The sequence below is a fragment of the Pteropus alecto genome, unplaced genomic scaffold, assembly GCF_000325575.1.
Source record: "Pteropus alecto unplaced genomic scaffold, ASM32557v1 scaffold195, whole genome shotgun sequence".
Lineage (NCBI taxonomy): Eukaryota > Metazoa > Chordata > Mammalia > Chiroptera > Pteropodidae > Pteropus > Pteropus alecto.
The window spans coordinates 9,663,210-9,682,445 of NW_006438073.1; the positions used below are offsets into that span (position 1 = coordinate 9,663,210).

The window sequence follows — 19,236 nt, forward strand, 5'->3', positions numbered from 1 at the left end:
GCGCTGCCTCGGGGTCTTGGCGCTCGAGCCCCCACTTCTCGAGCTCTCTGCCTAGAGTTCGGGCTTCGTTCAAGTGCCCCTCCCCCTCGTCCTTCAGCGACTCGGTCCCTCTGCTCTACTTAATTCTTCGTGCGTGTCGCCATCTGGCATTACCGGGCGTCTTCCTGCTGGATTGCAAGCTCCCCGAGAACAGACGATTTTGTTCATTATTTTTCTCCATGGCCTAGGGTTAGGGAGGTGGGGGGATAGCGCCAGTGGTCAGGGCGACTTAACCGGAATAGAAATGTCTTCATGTCTGCCTGAGTCCTCTGTTGGCTGCTAAGTCGCAGTTTTCATTTCTCTTTAAAGCATTTGTTATAGATTGTTATTTCCATATCACTGAAAGTTTAAATTTTTAGTACAATTCGAAGGCTTTTCTTCCCTCCCTTCTCCCTTTCTGCCTCGCCAGGAGTAAGTGGCCAGAAGCCGGTAGACGGTAGTGGTTTACTTCAGCTCGTCCGTGGCATTCCCTTGTCCACAGGAACCAGTATTTTTCCCTGCTATCTAGGGATGATCCTGTTTTTTGTAGTTTTTCATTGTTACCAATGTGGTTTTAATGAGCACCCTTGGACATGTTTCTTTCTGTACCAATGACGGGTTTTAGGCTGGATACCCAGAACTGTAATTTCTTGGTCACCAGCCATGCACGGATTCTTATTTACCAGGTTCTGCCGGATCGATCTTTGAGGTGGTAAGACCAGGTATGTTCCAAACTTGAGAATCTTCCATATCTTCAATATATTCAGATCTTTTTACAATCTGGAATATATGAAATAAGAACTATTTCTATTTCCCTGATTTCACTGGGTGAACTTGCTTTATGTTTATGGTCATTCCTAGTTTCTCTTTGAATTGCCTGTTTATATATATCGTCCATCTTTTTTCCAGTGATTTATTTAAAAAAAAGCATTGTCTTTTTCTAGTATATTTGTAGGAACTACTTATAAATTCTGAATACTAATCTTTTGTACATTACATATTTTGCACATGTGCTTTTGTTTATGGTTTTCTACTTTTTTACATTGTTTTGTCACATACATTTTAAAACTTCTGAAATGTATTTGGGTTCATCAACCTTTTCCTTAAAGTTTTATGTTTTTTCTCTTGTTCGATGACTGCGTTCCATGTTTTATTTGAAGCTTTGCAGTTGGACTTTCTGCGTTTAGATGTTTAGTCCAGCGGCTTCTCTGGGGGGTAGCGCTGCCCGTCCCTCAGGGGTCCGTCCCGGGCGTTTGCTTTTCTGGTCTCCCTCTGAGGTTTCTTTTAATCTATATTTAGGAGAATGTTTATTTTATGTTCTCTGTCGTGGAGTGGTTGCTGATCGTTTGGTCTGCCACACTGCTGCGGCTGGCGGTGGACAGCCTCGTACACCAGGGGAAGGGGCACTTCGCAGGGCCGGGCAGAGCGCGGCCTCGTTTCGGAGCTACCTGAGGGGGCCTCTGTCCGGCCCGCTGCGGTGAGCGGCGTGACGAGCTCTTTCCAGGCCCCGTTCCTCATCCGTGGGACAGGAGCATGGTGGTCCCTGCCGCACAGGTCGGAGCTAGAGTGGACAGTGCGGCGTTTGCCAGAGGTGGCATCGCCTCTGTGCTCCTGGAAGAGTTGTAGGGTGGACACCGGGCACGTTTGCGACTCCTGCTGTTCGGATTGTGTTATTGTCATTGTTTGTGCTTTGTTTTCCTTCCTTTCCCTTTGTTCTGTTCTGGGGCAGACCTGGAAGTTCAGACTCCGCTGGACCTCGGATCGGTGCCTGTTACCGCGGGGAGGGGCAGTTTGCAGCACCACGTAGCTTTAGTATTGTATGTTGTAGGTAGACTCTGCATTCCATACCTTAAATGGGGAAAAAAATCTTATTTGTTGCTGTTTCTTATTTTGTGCGCAGTTATATTTAGAAATGGCAACATCTTCAAAAGCATACATGAGTGAGATTTTACGAGTAATATAACTATGTAAAAACAGAATTAGTGACTTGGAGGTTTTCATTTCATGGGACCTAATACTCGCTGTCATATTTCTGTATCTTTGCCGTTGAGTTCATGCCTGTGACGTACTCCGGCAATTAACTAAAGAACTTAGTCCGGAATGTATTTTTAAGTCTCTCTGTGTGTGTGTGTGAGCTTGGGATATTTAACAGTGTGGAAGATTCTTGAATGGGAGTTGAAAGTGTCATTCTGGTGAACAGAACGTTTCAGTGACATGAGATGACAGTCTGCTTCAGTGATCACTTCTTTTTGTGACAACTCTCTTTCGCAGTCATATTAAGAAGACTTCTCAGTTGAGCAGTGAGCCATTTTCGTCCGCGTAGCTTCGTCCTGCATAGATGTTCTGTGTCCCTTTTCTAAATTAATGCCGTCGGCGTCCCCCTCGACCACGTGGCTCGTACCAAGTCCCCATGCTGATTGGTGCAGATTACCTTTTGTTTTTCTCTTGCCTGGTAGCGAGGGACATTCCAGTCTGCTGTGGTCATTTGATAACGCAGAATGTGAAACAGGAAGTGTGGTCAGGAGGTACGATGTGGCACCAAATATGCAGATCGAGGTGGCTCATGATACCCACGGAGAGAATTTCGGTCATCTGCCCCAGAACCGAGTGTTTGGTTTTCGTTTGTAAAATCTCAGCTGTTAGGCAGTCATTTTCATTTCCCCGTCAGTTTCTGGTTTGTTCCTTGTACCTCTGTCGCAGCCCCCTCCCAGGCGTCCTGTGGAAGACATGGAAAGCCTTGAGGTGTGGAAGGACTCAAAACGCTGCCTGTTTTAAAATGTATTTGTTTGCTAACACAGCACAATAGGAATCTGAATTTTTCTTTTTAATTTGGATAAGGTCTGTGAACTTTTCAGTTGCAAAAGGCCGACGCCTGTGAACGCAGTTGTCAGGGTGCGCTGAGCAGGAGCGTTGTCACTGCAGCGGCTCGTGCGCGTGGGTGGCCGTGGTTTGAGGATGCACCTGATGCGTGAGTTACTGCAGTGTGGCAACTGCTGGTCTGCCACTTTGTGTGCATCATTTGTGTGGTGCATTTTCCTTCTTCCAATATAGAAAGTTTAATATTTCACACACTTAAAGAAGAATCTCAGTGCAGATTTAAGAAGCAGGTTATATAAACGAGTTTTCTCATTTTATCTTCTTGGACTTTCTTTTGGTTATTATACTAGGGCTGAGTACAGGAATATGGTTATTTGAACAAGAAGGCATTTCGCAATTTTATATAACTTGGTTACAGTCACATCATTGAAAATGCTTTGAACTTTGGGACATTTGTTGTATTTTAAAAACAGAATTATAAATGTTATGAAGTGTCTTTTTTCCTACAAAGCTTAATATTTTGCATTTTCACATACATACTTATGATATGTGCTTAATTGTTTTTTTATTTTTGTATTTTGTTTTGCTAGAGGTAGGATTATGCACCATTCAAACTGGCTCTTGCGTTGTGTAATCACTTGAGACTGTGCAGACAGGAAATGACATTTATCACCAAGTGCCTTATTTGTGGCAGGCGCTTTTATATACCATAAATAATGTGGTAACCACAAGACCCTGTGAAGTAAATAGCAGCCTCGCCTTTTACAGACAGGGTTGTGGGAACTCGGCCGTCTCGCCCGGGCCACGCTACTGTTCAGCAGAAGTCCTGGGACTGGCACCGGTTCCGGTCCCGCCCCTTGCCGAGGTCCCGCCCCTTGCTGAGGTCCCGCCCCTTTCTATCCACCACTCACCTGCCGCTTGCCAGGTGAGCGAACGATGTTTGCATCTGACGCTAATTCATTATCTGTTACTGTCTTGAATTTTTTCTAGAGCATCTGCTCTTTATGAAAATGTGTTTATTTCACATTTAACAATAGTTTATAATTATAATTGAATTATTTTAGCATTTTAATAAAAATTTCAAACATAGATGAAACTCACCTATCTTCATCTCCCAGACATTATAATTTTCAAAATTTTGTCATTCTTCATTTATTATTTTTTCGTTTTTAGCTTAACTATTAAAGCAAATCCTAAAGACGAAAGTTATTTCTCCTTTACCTCTGTGTGTCTGGCAGGATCTCACTGTAATGCAGTAATCCTATCAACAAGTCGATCCTAATCCTTTTTATCTAATATGCAGCCCTGCCTCCTACTTCCCTGTCTCCCAAAAATGGGTTTTTGCGGTCAGTCTATTAGAGTCCGGGTCCAAACAAGGTCCGTGCGTTAAATTCAGTTCTCGTGCGTCTCCCCGTCTGGAGCGTCCTGCCCTCCCCTTCTCTGTCATGCCACAGATTTGCCGGAAAACACTGGTTTCGTTTTCCTGTGCAGCGTCCCCATTCCGTGCCTTTTTCGCCCTGGGGTGGTGGTGGTGGTGGTGGACTTGTTTCTGTGGCTTGAGGGCCTGGATTGGATTCGTGCTGGGCTGTGTGACAGGAAGCCTCCTGAGTGGTGCTGTGTGCCTCCTGGTCCTGTGACAGCGGGGTGGGGTGGGGGTCAGGCCACAGCGGGAGGTGACTGGTGGCAGCCAGCCCTCAGGGTGAAGTCCCCTCAGCCTCTCACTTACTGCTTCATCATTGCTGTCTTTGCCTGAATCAAGGAGGGGTTACTAAATGGTGATTTTTGAATTCTGTCGTTTCTTTCACATTTATTGGCTGGAATTATTGAAAAAATAGAAACACATTTTCCTAATCTGTAGGAAAGCAGAATGAATTCTGAATTGTTTTACTTTAATTGTTTATTTTCAGACTGAGGAGGTGGTGCCCTGGTACCCGCAGTGGTGACAGTGATTTCGATTTTGTTGTTGGCTTTCCCGTTTTTCTTTACCATCGTTACGAACTCGAGGGTTTTTATGTGGTCTGTGTGTCTGTCGGCTGCAGTCATTGTTGCTGGTGTTCAGATGGTCCCACATTTGGCCAGGTGTACTTTTCATATCTTGATTTGGTTACAGTTAGATCATTGGAAATGCTTTGAACTTTGGGACATTTGTCGTATTTTGAAAACAATTATAGAGGATTGCGGCGAGAGGAAGCTTTTGGATGAGTCGGTTGCCGGTGAGACCGTTCTTGTTTCCGGCCTAACAAGACGCCCCGAACTCGTCTTGTCCGTGCTTTGACCTGCGCCTGGACTAAGCCGTTCTCCATGGAGCCCCGACTCCCCCGAGGGAGCAGTGCTCGGAGGCCACAGCCCGGGTGTCGGGGTGCGTCCACAGCTTGTCTTTTGCTTCAAGGCCTCTTCAGTGGGGGAAGAAAAAAATCCATGAGTTTCTGCTGTTTCAAAGTCAGTCGGTCTTTTTCTCCTTAAATTTAGGAACTCTTTACATATTAGAGAGATTATATTTTCCTGTCATGTAAATTAGAAATGTTTTCCCCACTGTGTGTCATGTGCCTTTGGACTTTGCTTATTGTTTTTTTTTTCCCAAGTAAGTTTATTTTTATGTAGTCAAATTTATTAATATTTGTTTAATTGCTTTATGCTGACATATATTTTTGTATATTTTAGTATATAATTTTAAAATGCGGATTTCCATAAAGATGTTTACTACACAGTAAAAGTTTAAAAAGCAATGTATCACCTGTTTATACCACTGTTAAAAGGCGACCTTAGGACTTTTCATGGACGTGTTCTCTGTGATCGTGGCCGGACTGAGCAGCAGAGTCCGTCTTGTGTCGGGCAGCTGTGGGGTCCCATGGACAGGTGCCAGCACGGCCCAGAGGCTCCAGTGCTGTCGTTCTGTGGTGTGAGGGGGGCGGGGTGACCAGGTTTGTGGATGGAGGCAGCGCATCAGCCACAGTATCTGGACTTCACCAGGAGTTCAGGTGTCTGTCCTCATGCTCCTGTGTCGGGGTCGGGTCTAAGTACAGTTAGGCGAATTAGGAAGCAGTGGCCTAGTTGTCCTCAAAGGTGGTTGTTTAACAGATTAGTGCCAAGCTGGAGAAATGCTGTTTGGTGGACTAACATGCAGTTTTAATTTTACTGGAACCTGAGTCGAATCAACAATATTAGGTAGTCACCGAAAATCTAATGTAATCTTCAATCGCATTAATTACAGGGATGGAAGCAGAATCAGCAGTATGCTTGCAGCTGATGAGGCACGTGTGGATTTTTGTGATCAGTTCTGGGCGCCGTCTCAGGCTAGGAGGACAGAGCATGAGCGTGCTGAAGAGAGGAGGGAGCAGACGGGTAGCTGGACTTGGAATCATGTCACAGTGGGGAGAGCAGCTGGAGGAGCTAGACTTAGACCTGTTGTGGCGAGTACTAGACTTCCAAACCCGTGGCTCTCCACCAGGGGACTGTTGTCCCTCGGGGGACACACGCAGATGTCTGGAGACACTTTTGGTTGTCACAGCTGGGTGGGTGCTGCTGGCATCGTGTGTGCAGAGGCCAGGGATGTGGTAGGCATCCCACGGTGCACAGCGCAGCTCCCGCCACAGAGAATCATCACGGCCAAAATGTCCTGGCGCCGAGATCCGGACACTTTTCTCAGCCTAAGCCGGCTTCGCCGCGACCTACGGTTAGAAGAGAATGCGTTTACCTCGCAGCCCAGGGCGCACACAGATGCCGGGAGTCGCCACTCCGTGAGCCGGTGCTTGTCCCGTTTCCTTACCCAGGGTGCATCTGTTCTCCTCTTCCATTTCATCAATAAACAGGAAAGAAGTGACCATTCATCAAAAACTAGGGTTTCACTGTAGATCTGCATGATACCAGCGGCAAAATTAAGCCCAGCGGGTAGAGCTGTGCAAGGTGAACTTTGCTTTTGTGTGAGGCGGCTCTTTCTAGCTGTCAGGATGGAAAGAGAAGGGGTCTGTTGCTGGGCCAGAGAGCGAGTTCACCGTCACCGGAGGGGTCGCAGGGGCTTCTCACTGTGAGGCCTGCGAAGAGGTTCTTTGACCATGGATGCAGAAATCATTACATCCCTGTTTTCAGTAAAATTTATTAACCTCTAGCTGAAATTTAGCATTCTCCTCACTTACGAGTTTATGCTCATGTCGAATTCACTGCGCAGTTTGTGAACCGACTGATAGGTCTCAGCTAATATGTCCATAAACCCCGATGTCGCCGATCACAGGTTTTAACGTTTTAATTGTGCTTTAATGTAACTGTTCCCTTTTTAATGCTTTGTATTTTATTTTATGCACTTAAGATTTTATTCCGAGAACAGTTACAGGCTTCCCCAGACTTCTAAGGGATCTCTGGCAAAATCGGTTATAACCTCTGGACCAGGCAGGTGCCGTTTTAGGGCTGTTTTAGCACAGCTGTGCACTCGTGCGAATGTCGTGTTTAAAGGTTACGTTGGCAATACCGCCTGCTCGTGAACCAGGAATGTGGTCATTGCTCTTTCGCCTCGGGTTTGGCGTATTCTTTAATTGCTCTTTCAAATCCCCAGTGTACGTGCGTGTGGCAGTTATTCACATGGGAAGGAAGATGAAGCATTTCAAGTCCTGTGGGGAAACCCTGGCTTCTTGCGCCCTGTGTTGCTGGCTGTGGGGTCTCTAACCCCATCAGGCTCCCGCAGGGTGCAGCTCTGATGCGCCCGTCGGCAGGTGCTCGGCTGCTGTGAGCAGACAGTTGTCAGGTGGCTGATGCTGATGGCTGTAACAGAGACGTCTAAGCAGGTGGGCTCACGGGTGTGCGCAGCAGGCTGTGCGCCCGGCAGAGGGTTTGCGTCTTACAAGGTTTAGGTGAATGGGTCCTGGATGGATTTTTGTCAGAGTTCATGTAAGGGGGAGCTGCTTGTGTTCATGCATGTGTGCATGTGTGTGCGTGTCTGTGCGTGCATGCATGTGTGCATGTGAGCGTGTGTGCATGTCTGCATGTGCATGCATGTCCGTGTGTGTGTGTGCATGTCTGTGCATGTGTGTCTGCGTGTGTGTCTGCGTCTGCGTGTCTGTGTATGCGTCTCGTGCATGTGTGCATGTGTGTGCGTGTCTGCGTGCATGCATGTGTGCATGTGAGCAAGTCAGTGCATGTGTGCGTGTGTGCATGTCTGCATGTGCGTGCATGTCCGTGTGTGTGCGTGTGTGCATGTCTGTGCATGTGTGTCTGCGTCTGCGTGTCTGTGTATGCGTCTCGTGCGTGTCTGCGTGCATGTGTCTGCGTGCGTGTCTGTGTGTGTGCTCGCACGTGCATGTGTGCCTGTCTGCGTGTCTGCGTGTGCGTGTCTGTGTGTGCACGTGTGTGCGTACATATCTGCATCTGTGCGCTTGTGGTTCAGCATGCGTGCGTGCATTATGTCAGTTTTTCAGTCCAGAAAACGTGGCCTCTTCGCCTGAGATGGCCTCGCCCGCTGTCGGCGGACTGGGGCTTCACCAGCTTTGCGAACCAGCGGCATGGTGCTCGGCGTCCGCGGGCGGCTCACGCCGAGCAGGTGTGCGTTGCCACGGGTTAGAGATCGTGCCTCCGTGTTTGGACAGCACAGTTCACGGACCCGTTTTACCATGTAGACCGGCACGTGCACAGGTGTGCAGTCTGCTCCCTGCGTGCGGGGTGCAGCTCCGACTGCCGTTCGCTCCAGGGAGCGTTTGCCATTTTGTGGTCCTGCACTCGGGGACAGCGCCTGTGGGAGCCCCCTGCACCACGGCTCCCTTGTACGGGGGACACGGCGGACTCGGGAAAGTTGGGCTAAACGGGGCTGGAACTGGGACCTGCGAAATGAAGCTCCCGATCTCGGCGCTGCAGTCATCTGAAAAGCTGGCTCCGTGTAAAGCAAGTCCGTTTAAGTTTTTATCGAAAACTCTTGTGGTTTCAGAAATCAGATGTTGATAAGGTCACGTAATTGGTGCTGTTAGAAAATGGTGTATGTAAATGTTGATTACCGCCGTACACCTGCACCTACTATGATGTTGTGTGTCAGCTGGAATCAGAAGTCTATTAACTTAAAGAGGAAAGGAAAAAGGAAACAGCCGACAGCTCGTACCGTAGGAGGGCAGCGGGGAGAGCGGGCAGACCGTCCCTGGGGAGCGAGCCCCTGGTGCCGGTGTCTCACGTCGTTTCTTATAAGCTTTCAGAAGTACTATGTGTCTTATAAAAGTTTCAGGTAATGAACTGCATGTCATTTTAAAGAGTATTCTTGAAGGACTAGCATTTAAAAAGATAGTGTTTATACAAGATTTCAAAAAGCCATAGTCAAGGTTTCTGCATTCTATTCTCTACCTAAACTATTAACCTTCAGATGTTAGTACTGTGTCTAACAAAGTGAGTCACATGGCTGTTGTCTGGTTGATTTATGGGCTAGTGATGTGTGTGCGTTCTGAAGGCACAGCTGTATTTTCCCTTAACATTTGGCGCATGTCTTGGAGGCACCAGCATCAGGAATAAATTGTGTGTGTGTGTGTGTGTCTGTGTGTCTGTGTGTGTGTTTCTGTGTATCTGTGTTTCTGTGTTTCTGTGTGTGTCTGAGTGTGTGTGTGTCTGTGTGTGTGTGTGTGTGTCTGAGTGTGTCTGTGTTTGTGTGTATGTGTGTGTCTGAGTGTGTGTCTGTGTGTGTGTGTTTGTGATGACCCCGTCTGTCCTGGCCACTGCTGCTTGCCCCGTGGGGGTTGGGCTGGCCCTCACCTACCTGTTCGAAGTCACATTGTCCTGCTGCAGGCAGGGCATGGATTTCAAATAAATGCTGAACGGGGTGAGCAGGAAGGCGAGTTGGCATGGCCCACCTGTTTCAGCTTCAGAACTAATGGTTCTCATCAGCTCGAGCCAAAGGAGATTGGGTTTGCTCCGCTGAGGTTTGCTGGTGTGGATGAGGCCAGTTGATCATCAGTTTCATTAACTGAGATATCGATAAAATTATTAAAAGAAAAACTCCATCTTTTATTCTTTGCTCCTTGCATTGGCTCTCTAGTAGTTTTATAATATAGCCTTCTGTCCTTCAATGGTGTGTTTTTTTCGGTCTGTTGTATTCTCTGTGTTTCAGAGTTGTCATTAACCAATCTGGGGCATGTTCCATCTCTGTTGGAATAAGCATTGGTGATAGTTTCTCAGGGAAAAATTTGTGCAAAGGTAAATATATACACCTTTAGGAGGAAAAGAAACTTGCTTTCTCATTAGGAAAATCACCACGAAGGGAAGGAGACAGGTGATGGTTGTATGGCCTTGTCCTCCCCTTCGAATTGTCACTGCGGCTGGCGTGTAGGCCCCGGTGGACGTGACCCCAGGCGGTCGTCGCTCGCCTGCCCCAGGCGGGTCTCTGCCGCTCGCGGGCTGCCAGCGGCGGCGCTTCATGCGGGGGTTGCGGGACCTGCGCCCGCGTTTGTCTTCTGTGCCGTTTTCTCTCGGGCGATCTGTGTAGCCAGCACGAAGGAGGAGGGCGCCTTTCCTTTCAGGAAGCACCTGTCCGCGAAGTGCTGACTGTGCTGGCTGTGACGTCATCAGACCGTTAGCCCTGCCGCTGAGGGGGCTGGGCCGTTTCTCAGAGATCCGAAGTGTCCCGAGCTCTGAGCAGGCAGGCCAGACGTGCTGGACACGCTGGACAGCGGCTGGACGCGCCGGCGTGTTGGCGACGGGGAGGACCCGTGAACGAGCGAGAGCCAGGCTTCTCGGTTTAGCTCAGTCTGTGAGGAGGAGCCTTTGGAGGAGCCAGGGTGGCTTTGCCAGTTACCATTCGAGACGGTGAGGCGTCACGTCCAGCCGACGTCAGGGCGCTGCTGAGCGTATCGGAGAGCCGGGGGGAAACCGTCACTCCCACAGTAAGCGGATTTATGTAGCTAAACGCACAGTCGTCTCCGCGTTGTAAAGGGCTCTCCCCGGAGGCTGTGGCGGAGATGGGGGGAGGGAGGAAAGCTAGAGCAGAGGGTCGAGTGATGTGTGGGGGGCTGGGTGAGGGGACCTGGGGCGCAGTGCATGCTGGGTGTTCAGCACGGGGTCCGGCACGAGTGTGCATGTGGGAACACCGGCCGTTATTGGCACTGGCCACCGCCGACGTGTGGTCCTCGAGTTTGGGAGCATCTTCCACACTCGTCGGGACTGGTACTGGTTTGGGGGCTGCCAGGGGACATAGAGGTGGGACATTTACAGCGCTGTCAGCTCAGCTTTCCTTGCTGCTTGACCCACGCGGGACGAAGAGGCAGTTTCTGTGGCTTCGAGAGGCCAGCGTGGAACCGTGAACACGCAGCTCCCGTTCCGCCAGCTCATGGCGTTCTCCCGGTCACCCCGTGCCCAGGGCCCTGCTTCACCCCAGAGTTGGGGTTCGGTGGTGTTTTCCTGACACACGTGCTCACTCCCCCTGGGCTGTGGGAACCGCGGGTCGTCCTGCTTGGTGGTCAGACAGAGGCTGGGCGGGCACAATGAAGGTTGGGGGCCAGAGATGTGCCTCATGGTCTCATGGTCTCATGTTCTGGTTTAATTTCATGTAGCTTATACAATTAACTGCCCTAATATTCCATTTTCGGACTTTTCTTCAAATAAATACGGGTTAGGTTGTAAGTATCAGGAGTAGGCTGGCGGCGTGGGGGATGCGGAGACAGCCTTAACCGGGGCGGGCTCTGAGCTCGCGGGGAAGGCTTGTCATCCGAGCGCCGAGGACGCCATGGAAGGGGGAAGGCTAAAGAATGACGTGATCTGACTCGGCTTTCACGAGATTTGGGGTGGATTCTGGGTCTGTTTTGACGATGGAGCAACTTGGTGTATGAGGTGTGGAGGGTGACACAGGAGGGGTCGAGGACGAGTCCCCTGGCCCCCCGGCGTAGCCGAATCTTCGGGAGTGCTGGAGGCAGTGGCAGGGGCCCAGGGTTAGAGGTGTTCTCGGCGCTTCCGTTGGGAGTTGTGCTTTTTTCCTGTGTTCGAGGAAGCGATGGGTCACAGGAACGCTGATGTCCCCAGGTCCCCAGGTGACGTGTCACCCAGCAAATGAAGCAGACCCCGCTGCAGAGGCTCACAGCCTCGGCGTGTGTACCACTGAGTCTTAGCTTCTAGAGCAAAGGGCTCGAGACTCATGTGAGTGTCACCCAGATAGACCGTCTTCTAACTGGTTTAAAAGGAAAAGCAGGGAAGGGTGGGAGGAGCACGGCATAGCTGCGTGGGCTCCAGCTGCCTTGTGGTCCCTCGACGGGAACTCGTAGCCCTTTAGAAGTACGGCTTGAGCATGGTCTGACTTGCGTTGAGCTTGAGCAAGCAGTGCATGTTGAGAATTAGCTGCAGTCACAGTCCGCGGTAGCTGTTTCCATTCACGTTCCTGGCGCGGTTGAGGCTGGCATTTATGTCCCCTTCACTGTTAGAACCGTCTCATAATCTCGCTGGACGGGACTTTGGGCGCATGGCCGTGGGCCATGGGGTTCGCTGGGCCCGGGCTTTCCTGCTGCATTTGCCGCATACCTGCTTGAGCGGGTTCAATGACCACATCTTGAAAGGTTTAATAATAGTACCTGCTTAACTGGGTTGTTGGACAGACGTGATAAAATAATGCACGTCCAGGTGTATCCGGCACTTGCTCAAGAATCAATAAACATGGGCTGTTATTAATATTGGTTACTCTACGGCCATTGTCTTACACATGAGACAAGTAAGGCGAAGAGAAATTGTACATAACTCGGCCCAAGTGACATAATTAAATTTGAAAACTAAAATCCCATGTCTTTTAGTCTGTCTCCAATGTTTAAGGTAATGAAACATTTTTTAAAAGTGGTAGATGGCCTTTTTCTTTTTATAATTGTTATAAAAAGCAGATCATTTTGGAATGTTGCTTTTCCAAACGTGTATCGTTTTTTCTTTCAGGATTTGGAGTTCCATGGAGTGATGAGGTTTTATTTTCAAGATAAAGCTGCTGGAAATTTCGCAACAAAGTGCATCCGGGTCTCTAGTACTGCCACAACTCAGGACGTGATCGAAACGCTGGCCGAGAAGTTCCGGCCGGACATGCGGATGCTGTCATCTCCCAAGTATTCGCTCTATGAGGTGCACGTCAGTGGAGGTCAGTGCGTGTCCCGCTCTCGTAAGTAGGTGGCTCTCTGGCCGGTCCCTTTTGATCGTACTGCTGGCCACCTCTGGCTTTTTCTGGAGAGGCTCAGGGAGCAGCGGACAGGTTAGCAAAGCTGTCGTGTGTCTGGGAAATGTTCTTGTGAGCTCCTAGCACATATGTTTGTTGGCAGTTGGAAAGAATATATTAATTTTTTGTATGCTTGTGTCTCCTAACGTGAGTAGCATGGCATTTCGTAATTAAAATTATCCTGCAGACCTCAGTTTCACACACATCGATAATATAGTGTGCTGCTTGCTTTTGGAGAAATATTTCATGTTAACTCTTATGTGTAGATCATATTACAGTTAATTATAACCCAGTTCAATATCAGTATGAATCATCAGTCTTACTATAATTTGCAATGTGAAACAGCATATTTTCATTATTCTGAAAATACCGTATATATCTGTATCAAATAATAGTTTAAGTTGGACTGATGAGAAATGTAGACATTCATAAATTTTTATGAGTGCTTTACAAGTGTTGAGTCACCTGTTAAAAAAAACTGCATCAAGCGAAGGGTTTACATGCAACACAGACTCTGTCTGAACCCCGGTTAGATTCCACCCACGAATCCTGTTGAACGTTATCTATTTATTTTTTGCTTCAGAGACCCAGCTTGCTTTGCACCTTTGAAATTGTGCTCATGTTTTGTGCTGTGTGGAAAGCAGGCGAGACCCAGCGCTTCTCCCATGTGAGGCGGGCCACGCTGGCCATCACTTTTTCACGACTGTCGGGCACCGTCTTCGTACATAGCACCCAGACTGGAGTTGATGCTGGGGGACAGCCTCAGCCTTGGGGAGCTTCCCCAGGCTGGCTTCCCCTCTTCCTCCGAGCCCGGGCGTGGGCCGCGGAGGGAGACGGGCCCCGTACCCCCAGCCCGTTCCTGTCTGTACTGCCCGCTCATTTGAATGCCACCAAGTGAGGTCTTCGTAAAAATATGGTGCAAGATTGGAAGTCGAGAACCAAAAACAAAATGATTTTGATTTTTAAAAAGAACCGCTTCCTTGAGACTTCCTTTCCTAGATTTATTTTTAATTAAAAAGTAGAACACGTTCCTTGTATGGAGGCAGAGACAGTAGAGGTGTATGGAGAGCACACCCCGAGCTGACCCGCTGGGACCGTCCGGTTGTGCCCCCCGCCCCATCGTGTTCCGAGTGCAGGTGCATCTGTGCCCAGGTGTGGGGGCCCAGTGTGCGGGCTCCTGACCGTCCTTAGGGCATGGAGCTGCAGATTCAGCCCCCAGGCCAGGGGTCATACCTGACATTTGATTTTATCGAGAAGCTAGATTCAGATAAATCTCTACGTACGTATTTATGCCCAAATATGAACAGCTTTGTGGCTGTTTGAAGTGGTTCTTACAAAAGGAGAAGAAAACTGAGGTGCTCGTTCCACCCCCGGTCTCAGTCTTCCCGGAGGGCACTGCGCCTCCGGGGCCGCCCGCCCCAGACTGCAGGGGGCGCCCTCACTTCCCTCCCCCGTGGGGTTCGGGCAGGCTTGTTTCTTACAGCGCCGTGGAAAACCCCGCTGGACGGCAGCGTGACACCTGCCGTAGGAATGTCGCAGGGCGCCGGAGACCCCGGAGCTCGCGGTTCCTGCGGCATCGGGCCCAGGGAACTTTTCCTTGGGAATTGGAAACGACCCCCAGCGAGCCCTCCTGGGCCAAGTTCTGGGGCCCAGTGTGTGCCTCGGCCACCGGGGAGGGGGACCCTGCTGCTCTCCTTTGTACATGAGGATTCTCTGTGAAATCAGGTGGAAAAATTAAAAGGATTCCGATTTTACAAAAAGCGTGAGAACCGCTGAGGCAGAAGACCTGAAAGTGTGAAGTCACGGGGGCCCCTGACTCATTTACGTCCACTGGTTAGGCTCACGGCAGTTGTTCAGGGTCTCACCCTTAGGGTCTCACCCCTGTTTTTGTTTGAGGATTTAGACTTAACTGTTCTAAACATTAGTTCTCTAAAAAAGCACATTGTGAGGGATTTATTTTATCTAGTACAAATTTCACAGCAAGAACAACTTGATAACTTTGGTTCGTAGCAGGAATTTCGAACTTCTTGACTCGGCCCCTGGCTCGTGACTGCGACTTTTCATTCGCGGTGTTCGCGCCCGCAGCGATTTAGAACGTGTCGTTCTCGTGCGCTGGTAAGAGCGGGACCGCGCCGCGCCCTGCGCAGAGGACTCCGCGAGTCCGCCCTGCGAGTCGGCCCTGCCCCGCGCCGTCCGCTGTCGCCTCCCGGCTGCAGGAGCGCGGCAGCTGCTCTCTCCGCCTCGCTCCCCGCCGCCCTCGCTGCGGCACGTCCTGTGTGCCGTTCCCTGGGCCGCTTCGCCACCCGTAGGCTTCCAGCCGGTGGCCAGGCTGCGTGGGGCCCTCGAGGGCCCTCGGTGGGCTGCCGGTCTGCTCCGTGTGCCCGCAGCCTCGTTAAGGAGACATTGAGCTGAGCTCCTCGTCGTCGCAGAGGAGGGGGCGGCAGCCTCACGGTGGCGGGGCGCGAGGGTTAGGGATGCAGGTTCGGAGTCACGGGTCCGACAGGGAGAAGGGCGATCATCAAGTCAGGGCTGGAGGTGCCGAGCCGCCGCCACTCCACGATCGCGCGTGTAAGAAGGGAAGGGCCGCGTGACTCGCTGGGACTGCTGCGCCATCTAAACGTGACGCCCGCCCTTCCCCGTGGCGTGTGAGGCGGTGCGCTTTACGGGGACGGGCTTATAGCAAAGTGCAATACACTTTCTTTTCTCCCTCGTTGGCACATGTGTCTCTTATTTTCCCAGTTAGAGTCTACATGTTGTAAGGAAACTGTCCCCAGGCGGTGTCTGGCGCTGGGTGCGTGGGACACACGGTAGTATACGTGTAGCAATAAAGTATCGAACGATCGTTAACTCTCGCTTAACGTTTTGAGTTGCAGTTCCGTCGATCAGCAAGTACTCGAGATACTGAGGTGTTTGATGCCTGTAGGATCAGATGCATATCAGAAAGTCGTGTTAGAGCGTTATAAATAACCATGGCCTCATTTTTTTTTCATTTCATGTTTTGAAGAAGAAAGAAGATTGGATACAGATGAGAAGCCCCTAGTCGTGCAGTTGAATTGGAATAAAGATGATCGAGAGGGCAGATTTGTTCTCAAGAACGAGAATGACGCCGTCGCCCCCAAGGTAGGCGCCGGGGCCGCCCGCGTGGCCGGCGGACTGTGCCGCGTCACGGGACACCCTCCTCTTTCTTGCTTCTCGCCCTGCGCTGCCCTCGTGCCTCCCCCCGGAAAGTGCTGGAAAGGAGCCCAGCGTCCCCCTGCTTCTCCTCCGTGTCACCGAAGGATCCCGAATGTTGCTCGCTACTTTTTCAAACGAAAGTCACATAAGCTTCAGTGACCAGGAGAATTAACGATCAAGGAATAGGTCCAATCTTTCCCCAAACTTACCAAGTCAGAATATGTTTTAATAAAAATCGAAGGGAAAGTAAAACTTTAATAAGCTATTTATGTTTCAGATGTCATTTAAGGCACGTTTAAAACATTCCTGTTACGTGTGAAAGGTCAGGAATCTGAACTTTTGGGTCCCTTTCGATGATGTAGTAGAGCGAGTCTAAGCCTTTCCCAGGTGGCAGGGTGCCTAGAAGTCCTGTGCCACTGTTCTTATGTGGAATACTATGAAATATTGATATAATTTGAAAAAAAATTTGTGTCAAATGGCATCGTACACAGCATTCAATATAGACAAGTGGTAGGTAGCAAATGCAAAGTTAAGAATATTTTGAGAAAAATCTTCTATTTAATTTTTTCCCCCGACTGGGAAAAGACTTCTATTATTCACTTTTAGAAGGAGAAAAGTTTTCATTTTGTGTGTGCGACGTCCACGTTCCTCGCTGAGTCTCGCTGTACAAAGCACATTCTTGGCCTGGACACCATGCTCTAGTGACTTGTCGCGTGTGTGTAAACAAGCGGCAGGTGTGTGTCCGTGAGGACACAGATCCTTGTCTGTTGCCGCGCGTGCTTCGTCTTGTATCTGCAGCACAGCGTCCACCGCTGCGCCCGTGTGGGGCACAGATGCTCGGGGTGCGGTCGAGCCCTCGGGTCGGAAGGGTGGGACGCGGCTCGCTGTGGGCATGGGAACGGAGACGCTCATTGTGGAAGGCAGCGGTTTCCCAGTGACGTGCGGTGACAGCCGTTGTCTCGTGTCCTCAGTTCTCCACTGGTCAGCCCATCGAGTTACACAAAGCATCGCGTGTCTCCGTTACGTGCCGGCAGGTTGTGCTGTGAATTAAGAATAAGCCAGCAGATAAACAAGATTTGGGGAAGTTTTTGCACAACTAGACTTGTAACTTTGCTTTATTAAAAACCAATTTATTATGGCTATGCTTAACATTTCTTTTAAAGTTAAAATATCTATAAATAGATAATGATTTAAATGCTTAGTTCTTTCTGTATTTTCATTAGATTTCTTTTATTCTAAACTACTTTATGTAAATCATTTGTATTTTTTTAGTTGAAAGTCAGATTTTATGATTCTCACCTGTTTTCTTACTGGGTTTGGTTTTTTGCTTGCTTGCTTGTTAGTTTTGAATGGTGGTAAAGTTTATACACAGTGAAATGCACCGATATTGAACGTGTAATTTGTTAAGATTTGACAGGTACACTCATATAACTGTCAGTCAAGGTGAAGGGCATCTGTCTGCGGCTTCGCCTCTGGCCGTGACTGGGGCGGAAGGGGCTTAGCCCTGCGCGAGCTTTGTGCGGGTCTGTGTAGCAGCCAGGTCGTGACGATGTTATTTTCATCAGAAGGCTCAGAGTAACGGACCCGAAAAGCAGGAGAAAGAAGGTGTTATCCAGAACTTCAAGAGAACTCTCTCGAAGAAAGAAAAGAAGGAGAAAAAGAAGAGAGAAAAAGAGGCAACGAGACAGGCGTCTGACAAGGACGACAGAGCTCTCCAGGGGGACGACATGTAAGTGGCCTTCGGAGTACGCTGTTTCCCCGCACTCTGCTCCGCGTGTTCCCGACGCTGCAGACCTCACCCGACTGCCGGGTACATTGGACGGGGCGCTCCCCGCTGGGGGTGCTGCGGGCGTGGTCTGCGTGGTCTGGCTCTCCGCGAGGCGGCGTGCTTCCTGCCGTGCGTGTCGTCGCGCTGTGTGCACGTTGGCTGACGGCCGCTTTCCTGAGCGGACCACGGGTGCCACGTTCTCCCCCTCTTCGCGGGGCTGTCCCTTTCACCCCCGCCGCTCTGGTCCTCAAGGCAGCTGTGCTTTCTCACGAGCCTCGCCAGCTTCACGGGTGTCAGGACCACCAGGAGGAGCAGCTGCTCCGAAATGCAGCGTCCGGGTCACGCCAGCCCCGCCACCTCCTGGTCCTTAACTCTGCCACACCGGCCCGCCCTGGAGGTGCTCACTGTGTGAGTGTTTGGGCTTCTAACCTCCGAGCGAGAGAGTGAGGGAAATCATCACGTTTCATCGTAATAGAAAGGAGACATTAGGAGAAACGCGCCCTTCCCACCGATGCGGGGGGACGCCGGTGTCATGTGCTTGGGCTCTTACCTGCCTTGGCGCTGACCGCATGGTAGTCTGTCTGCTGACGAAATAGGCACGCAGCTCAGAAAGTCGGGATACGTAGACTTGACGGGGCAGAGGCGTCACCTGTCATCGCCCGGGCCCAAGGGGAACCGTAGTTTGTGTGCACCCAGCTAGACGCACTTCCTGTTTACGCACGGTGTCCACACTAGAATTTTCCACGTGACTTTTTTTCACTGGAATGGATACACATAATTTATACTTCACGTAAATACACGTTCACACAGATATATATGCAGTAACTTAAATGACTGCAGGGTTCTGTTACACGGTTTTTCCATAGTCTGTAACCACCCCTTTGTGTACTTGTAGCTACTTCATGGATGTTTTGGCATCAGAGATAATACTCCGGCGAACATCCTCGTCCCACAGCTCTGGGGACTTGTTACCCCCTTCGGGCGCACTGTGGAAGGATGGCTGGGCAGCAGCGCGGTGCTTCCTCGCCAGGCTGCCCTTCGAAAGGTTTCCGGGGCTGCCGCATGTCCTCACACCCCGGGAGCTCGCTCGTCCCAGGTCGGTGCGGCACCCCGGGAGCTCGCTCGTCCCAGGAGGTTTCCGGGGCCGCCGCATGTCCTCACACCCCGAGAGCTCGCTCGTCCCGGGACGGTGTGGCATCCCGGAGCTCGCTGGTCCCAGGACGGTGCGGCACCCCGGGAGCTCGCTCGTCCCGGGATGGTGCGCTGTCGCTGCCCTGCGTGATCTCCCCAGGAAGTCCGGGTACCGCCAGCGAGGCCGATGTCC

At 50.4% G+C, this 19,236-nt stretch overlaps 1 protein-coding gene across 1 annotated transcript in view; it reads left to right on the top strand.

Moving 5' to 3' along the window:
* Positions 1 to 12,699: 12,699 nt before the first annotated feature.
* The window catches only part of AFDN (afadin, adherens junction formation factor), an 82,357-nt gene continuing 75,820 nt past the window's right edge, over positions 12,700 to 19,236 (top strand). The window contains exons 1-3 of the mRNA XM_025049061.1: positions 12,700 to 12,895; positions 15,978 to 16,090; positions 17,713 to 17,873. Of these exons, the coding sequence (XP_024904829.1) occupies positions 12,721 to 12,895; positions 15,978 to 16,090; positions 17,713 to 17,873 (449 nt within the window). The 5' untranslated portion in view covers positions 12,700 to 12,720. The remainder of the gene's footprint in view (positions 12,896 to 15,977; positions 16,091 to 17,712; positions 17,874 to 19,236) is intronic.